Source organism: Branchiostoma belcheri, unplaced genomic scaffold (genome assembly GCF_001625305.1).
Source record: "Branchiostoma belcheri isolate BF01 breed outbred unplaced genomic scaffold, Haploidv18h27 scaffold82, whole genome shotgun sequence".
Classification (NCBI taxonomy): domain Eukaryota; kingdom Metazoa; phylum Chordata; class Leptocardii; order Amphioxiformes; family Branchiostomatidae; genus Branchiostoma; species Branchiostoma belcheri.
In genome coordinates, this window is record NW_017804487.1 from 788,086 (window position 1) to 795,650 (window position 7,565).

General features: G+C 41.0%; 1 protein-coding gene across 1 annotated transcript in view; it reads left to right on the forward strand.

Moving 5' to 3' along the window:
• Positions 1-528: 528 nt before the first annotated feature.
• LOC109486639 (xanthine dehydrogenase/oxidase-like) overlaps positions 529-7,565 on the forward strand; it is a 16,888-nt gene continuing 9,851 nt past the window's right edge. The window contains exons 1-6 of the mRNA XM_019790496.1: positions 529-539; positions 939-1,035; positions 1,317-1,403; positions 1,871-2,005; positions 3,526-3,589; positions 4,073-4,142. Of these exons, the coding sequence (XP_019646055.1) occupies positions 529-539; positions 939-1,035; positions 1,317-1,403; positions 1,871-2,005; positions 3,526-3,589; positions 4,073-4,142 (464 nt within the window). The remainder of the gene's footprint in view (positions 540-938; positions 1,036-1,316; positions 1,404-1,870; positions 2,006-3,525; positions 3,590-4,072; positions 4,143-7,565) is intronic.

The window sequence follows — 7,565 nt, forward strand, 5'->3', positions numbered from 1 at the left end:
TTACTGTTCGTGTTGTGGATTATCTGCTGTACCTGTGCCGCTGCACCTGTGGATTACCCGCTGAAGGAGAAGAGTCTCAAGGGACAATTATATTATGAACAGTGAATGCATAATATTGTGGAACATGTGTAATAGAGACATAGTGTGAATGAGGTAGAACTTGAGAAAGATAGAGAGAACATCTGTCGTCAGGTCATGTGAAACTTCTTGGGCAATCAACATGTGTGGAGGTTATTATACCGTGGATTGTTGATGTGTCTGTTGATGAAGAACTTCTATAGTAAACCTATTTCCTTCAGAAAAAGTGTAGGGAGTATGAAATGTTCTCTAGTGGATTAAGAGGTGACATTCTGAAGATTACACTATAATGCATCAGAAAGCTGTGATTTCTTTGTGTATTAGTAAGTGGACGAGTTGTTCAGCCATGTTGTTAAGTAATATAGATGCTAGTATGCGTTTATCTCTTCTGTATGGAAGTAGAATATTATCTTATATCAGTTTGCTACAGTAGAAGTCAGTGCCTTCGCGATGTTTGAAATGTACGTGCAAGTTACGTAGTGAAAAATGCAGTCTTGCTGTAGTTAAGTTTAATTCAATAGTCAAAGCGGTTCTTAAGGCAGTTCTAACACTTTACTTTGTTGTACAAGTTAAAATATTTTATTCGAATTCACATAGATGTAGCTATAGAGAAGTTCCAAGTTAACAGTTCTGTATTTATTGTCAAATGTCGGGACGACATCTCAGCCAGAGGGGGCGTGTGTTGCCATGTAGAAACACCCCCTTTAGGATAATGGTTTGATCCGATGTACGCATGCGTACTGCGCAGTTGGTTTGAGAGAACAAAGAATACACTCAGTCGTCTCTATGCTCTGGCTTCGCTGGTCGTAATTGCGTTGTCATCTGGAATAGGAACTGTGATCTGGAACGAGAATTGGTAGGGTAACACTGGCAGACACACAGGCACATGCGCAACAGGCAGCTAAAGCCGTGGTGGTGCAGTATGAGGACCTGGAACCCAAAATCATCACCATTGAGGTCAGTAAGGTCAAATGTAGGGTGTATCTAGAAGTGCTTTGGTCTGATCTAACCAGAAGTGAAGATCCTAACTTAAAGATATTGTCCTTTGCCCCTCCAGTTCTTTTGAAGATTGGCTGAATACAGAAAGAGCTAAAACCGAGGCAAAATTGAACATAATCAATAAGCAATGACTGATAGGACAGTACTTATGCTGATTATATAATGAGGACAATCATTTGTTCTGTTAGGTTGATATGTGGTGTGCTGCACTACGTGTTCATGTCTGCTTTTGTTTCCAGGATGCAATTCTGCACCAGTCGTTCTTCCATCCCATCAACAAGATAGAGAAGGGCAATCTGCAGGAGGCGTTTGAGAAGGCTGACCAGGTAACACTGCTGGCAATTGCTTTGCTGAAGGAATGATGGAGAATTGTCATGAAGACAGTCAATAACCTGTAGTGTTTGAGTACATTACATGTATGTAGCATGTGGCAGGACAGAGTTGGAGGGGCCGGTCACTGCCGATAAACAGAGCAGTACTTTGTTAGGTTAGACCATAATTGTTTGTTTGTTTATTTATTTATCCAGGAGAACACATGTCGCCTGATGGTGATTTTCAAGTGCATACAGTTGTTTGAAGGCTGTTAGGGTTCTGGACTTCTGGCTGTTTATAGATGGTGTGGTAGTGTGTTCCACCATATGAAGGAAAACATTCATTTATTACATCGATGAAGGTTAGACATCCAGGTAATACGATACACCAAAAAGCAGTTACTCAAGCAACTGCTTTTTGGCGCATTCATTTATTATTTTGCTTTGCAAATGTTACCTTTCTAGTTATTCTTTTGTATCAGATCATTGAGGGGAAGTTGAGGATCGGAGGCCAGGAGCACTTCTACCTGGAGACCTGCGCCGCGATCGTGGTTCCTCATGGGGAGGACGGAGAGATGGAGATATACTGTTCCACACAGAACCCCGACATGACACAGGTTAGTCTTACACAACCCCACCAAGACACAGGCATGCTCGTAGCCAGGGAGGGTTCGGGGGGTTTGGAAGAACCCCCCCACAAGGCTCAAAGGTCCACTTTTTGGTCCACTTTTTATGTATGTAAAGGTCCAAGATTTTTCTTGAAAAGATGGACTAGAATCGTAGAAAAACTGCTTCCTTTGTCTTTGAATAAAAATTATCTCTGATTTGTTCTTGGAAATCCTCTCAAAAACGCACGAAATGCCATTTTAGAAGGTTCATGTTTCAAAATTTTCTGGGGGGGCATGCCCCCAGACCCCCTAGGAACCTCGCGCCTTTGGCGCTCACCTGACGCCTACAGCACTCGATGTCCCCTCAAGCAGTGGGAAGAAACCCCCCATTCGAAATCCTGGCTACGGGCATGACAGGTTAGTAGTAAAGTTCACGCTTTGCTCCAACACAATAAAGGAACTCACCATAAATTTTCGGTCAATCTCGTCGACCTCCGTCAGAGGCGTGATGACGTCAGGAGCGCATCAAAAGTGGCGAGAAGACAGAATCTTCCACCACCATGGTTCAGAGAGGGTTGATGGGCCCTGATGTAAACTGCCTCCCTCATGCTCCTCACAAAGTAGTCCTTATCCAGTGTAACTGTGTGGTCCAGGGACTCGATATTAAAGTGTTATGAAATAAAGACTGAACTTTAACTTCCAACACTAGATATAGAATTGGGACTTACCCAATTCTATATCTAGTGTTGGAAGTTAAAGTTCAGTCTTTATTTCATAATGATTTGTACCAACACAGATGAACTTTCATGCTCGATATTCAAGTGTTGTGAAACTTTGGACGTAGTGCTCCGAAAATCTAGTTTTAAGTGACCGTTCAGTTTCACCTATGTATGTTTCAGGGCACGGTCCCATGATGATCTGTCCTGCAGTCTGTATGTTGTCACTCAGAACTAGATTTTCCTTGGTGCTTGGTGCTAGACTGTCCTTGGTGCTGAAATCTGTGGTGCGATTGCTACATTGTCATGAGATAGAAAGCTTCCGTTCACATTTGTTTGTGTCCATTGCACATCTTCAAAATGATAATTAAAAAAAAATTGTGATACTGTATAAGGATGTTCTTTATTCAACAACTAGTGCGTTTTTACGTCCGACATTTCAGTTACCATCTGTCAGAGCAACAATGTCTGGTTCTATATTTTTTACTGTGGTGTTCTTGCTACATGCTACTATGAGATAGAAAGCTTCCCTTCACGTGTGTTTGTGTGCATTATTCTTTGAAACTATCAGAAACAAGTTGTGATGCTCAGTTTTTAAGTTCAAGCTTTGTTCCAACATAAGAAAGGAACTCACCAAAAATGTTTGGTCAATCTCGTCAATCTTATTGGTCAGATGTGTGATGCACTCTCTGACTCTCTGAAAGTCGGAAACATGACGACTAAAGTGTTGGAACCAAGATTGAACTTTACAACTATGGATTCTACCAACACAGAAGAGCTTTCATCCGAAGTTGTGATGCTGTTGTTCACTAGATGCTGGCAGCCAAGGCCCTGGGCGTCCCTGCAAACAGGGTGGTCTGCCGGGTGAAGAGGATTGGTGAGGAAAACTCATTGTCTTTTCTAAGCAGGGTCTTCATGGAAACTGTCTGTTGTGGATGCAGTAGAGTTGAATAGCAGGGGATGATTTTGACTATTTGCTTTACATTTAAGTGTAGCATATCTTCACTACAAATGTTTTTTTCTTTTTTAATTTTTTTTGTTAGTAATTGTAACTGAGATACATAGATCCTGTATTTTCTCATGTGTGTGTGTGTGTGTGACTGTGTGTGCATGTGTGTGTGCATGCATGCGTGCATTTGTGTGTGCATGTGTGTGTGCGTGCGCATGTTTGTGTGTGTGTGCATGTGTTACATAGATCATAGATAGATAACTGAGATACATAGATCCTGTATTTTCTTACGTGTGTGTGTGTGCGCGCGTGTGTGTGTGCGTGCGTGTGTTTGTGTGTGCATGTGTGTGTGTGTTTACGTATGAGAATATTTATAAGATTATGCATATGATTTTTGTTGCTCTTGTACAGGTGGGGGATTTGGAGGGAAGGAGACACGAATATGTGTTCTTAGTTCAGTCTGCGCTGTAGCAGCTCACAAGTAAGTTATTTCTGATGATTTATTTTACTGAAAATACCGGTATCACCACAGGCAGAAGGCTAGGAATGTCCTCTCTGAAGAGCTACAATCCAAACAGTATCACCAGCTTGTGAACTAAAATGGTTGTGATCTTTTTTAGGCTCACTTTAGACTGGAAGTGGTTTATCACTCGGAAAACCCTCAAAACCCTTTGCCACCAAAAACGGTTTCTCGTTAGATACAGGGGTGAAAGGGTTTTGGGCCACCCTGGTGGTGTGGGATTATCATTAGCATATGGCCAAACTGTTTCGCAAAACCCTTTCTCTTTAGAGCTAGCAGGAAGGGTTTCAGGCCACCCACTGAATGGTTTCAAAACTGGTGTGTTACACCGAAGGGCGGTTATACCTGCTATACAATACAGATACAGAAGCTGGTGTGTTACACCAAAGGTTGGTTATACCAGCTATACAGATACAGAAGCAGGTGTGTTACGCCGAAGGGCGGTTATACCTGCTATACAGATACAGAAACTGGTGTGTTACACGTGGGGCGGTTATACCTGCTATACAGATACAGAAACTGGTGTTTTACACGAGGGGCGATTATACCGGCTATACAGATACAGAAGCTGGTGTGTTACGCGGAGGGGCGGTTATACCTGCTATACAGATACAGAAGCAGGTGTGTTATGCCGAAGGGCGGTTATACCTGCTATACAGATACAGAAGCAGGTGTGTTATGCCGAAGGGCGGTTATACCTGCTATACAGATACAGAAACTGGTTTGTTATGCCGAAGGGCGGTTTTTATTTATTGGGATTTTCAGAAAGAAACTGGGAGGAGTCAGCAAACAGGATATACATGTAATCCTTTGACAAGGCTGACTCCTCCAAACAAATAATAAATGATAAAAACATGAGTATACAAAGTATGAAATATAATAATAACAATAATAATAACAATGATAAAAAAGGATAATGATAATGATGAAGTGGCTGTAGAGCGGAAAAATATGGATGACTAAGTTTGTTAGCAGTTAAACCATGTACTAATGTTGTAAACATCGAAATGGGTGGACAGTAAATGTAGGTAGTGTTTGGATACGGCTTGTTTAAAACGTTTGACTGATGGATTTGGAGTTAGCCTGAGGCGTCTGATTTCTGTTGGAAGGGCATTCCATATGTTAACAATTCTTAAGAAAAAAGAGTGCTTAAAAGTCGTTGTATGGCATTTACTTGGAGTCAGTTTGGCCAGATTATGTGCCCTCAAGTAGGGATGTGGAAAGATTAGGAAATTTTCAATATCTATGTCGTACAAACCTGAGAAACACTTGAAAATTAAAACTAAATCTAATATTTCGCGTCTGTATGATAAAGGTAATAGCGAGCAAGTAGACAGCCTATCTTTATATGTGTAATCAGTGGAGTAATTATTGAGAATGTATTTGGTTCCACGTCTCTGTACACTTTCTAGTCTTTCTATTAGTTCATGTGTATGCGGAGACCATACCGTGGAACAATACTCTAGCTTACTTCGAACAAGGGACATGTAAAGAGCTTTTTTAACAGACACAGGAGCATGGTAACCTAATGACCGTTTTATAAAACCTAGTGTAGAGTTGGCTTTAGAGATGATGTTTTGGATATGAAATTTCCATGTTAATTGGCCGGTTGCAGAGACTCCAAGGTCATTAAATTCGGAAACAACCTCTAAAAACGTGTCTTCCATTTTATATTGGAAGCGAACTTGATTTTTTCCCCTACCAATGGTAAGTATTTTGCATTTATCAGCGTTGAACTTCATCATTCATATTTTGCCCCAATTGTACATATTCTCGATGTCTTTTTGAAGAGAAATACAGTCAATAACAGTTGAGATATTTTTAAAACATTTCGAATCATCTGCATATAATGCCACTGTGTTACTAACAACAGAGGGTAGATCGTTAATGAATAACAGAAATAGGAGTGGCCCAAGTATTGAACCTTGGGGGACTCCTGAGAGAACTGGTAGCCATTCAGAATGTTCATTCTCTACAATGACTCGTTGTCTGCGACCAGACAAATAACTATCGAACCAAGCAAGCAAGTTTGAGTGCACACCATACATTTTCAACTTGTGGACCAGAAGGCTATGGGAGACACAGTCGAAAGCCTTAGAGAAATCAAGATACACAACATCTACTTGGCCGCCGTTATCCAGAATGGAACCGATTTTGTGATAAATTTGAAGTAGCAATGTTGCTGTCGACCTGCCCTTAATGAACCCATGTTGAAGAGGATGAATTTGGTCTTTAAGATAAGGGAAGATGCGGTTAAACAAACATCTTTCCATTACTTTACTAATTATACTTAACAGAGAGATAGGACGGTAGTTTTCAACAGATTCCTTCCGGCCTTTTTTGAAAACTGGACATACATTAGCGTCTTTCCACTGTGCCGGCACCCAGCCTAGACGTAGACTTTTGTTAAACAGTGTCGTTAGCTGAGGTGCTATTTCCTGTGCACACCGACGCAGGATAACAGGGGATATTCCGTCGGGACCATATGCCTTAGCACAGTCAAGATTATTAAGTACATCTAATATCTCTTCATTCGTAAATACAAAGTACCCCAGATTTGGGTGTTGAAATACAGGTATATCAGAAAGTTGATGTTCAATAGTCGGCAGAGTAAAAACTGAGTGAACATATTTGTTAAATATATCCGCCTTTTCCTTGGGCGTTTTGGCCTCATCAGTACCAAAATTCATAAAACTAGAAAGACGGCTAGAGCCAGTTTTGGATTTAAAGAAAGACCAAAACTTTTTCGGGTTCCTGTGGACTTTGGTTCCAAGGCTACCCAAGAAAGCCTTGTACTTAGTTTTCAGCAGTTTTTGGAGGTCATTTCTTTGTTTCCTAAACTTGGCCCAAATGAGATGGTTTATTGGTCCTTTTGGCAAGTCGCCATGTTGTCATTTTTTTGTTACGAGCATGTATGACATCACCATCAATCCAAGGTGATGAAGAAGTATTCTTCACACAAATCTGAGGTATGAACAAATCAACAGCTTTCATCAACTCACGTCCCCATCTTTCCCAAGTGTCATCGAGAGCTTCATCAATCTCATCACATGAAAACAAATTAACTAAGCTTGACCTCAGCGAGTCGAAGTCCCCTTTCGTATAGTTATAAACATAACGTTTAGTACGGGCAAAACTCGGCCTATTTCGTGTAAACAAGTCAAAGTGTAAAATTGCGTGATCTGTTGGAAAGTCAGATGTAACTTGTTCAACTTCAGAACATCTGTCAGGAATATTCGTCAGCACCAGGTCAAGCAGGTGTCCATGACGGTTAGAAGTCACATTGTTAATTTGAGTGAGATAAAAATCATTTACAATGTTGCATAGAGTACGCTCCTGTACCGAGCTACAAGTAGAGTTGGACCAGTTGATCTTAGGAACGTT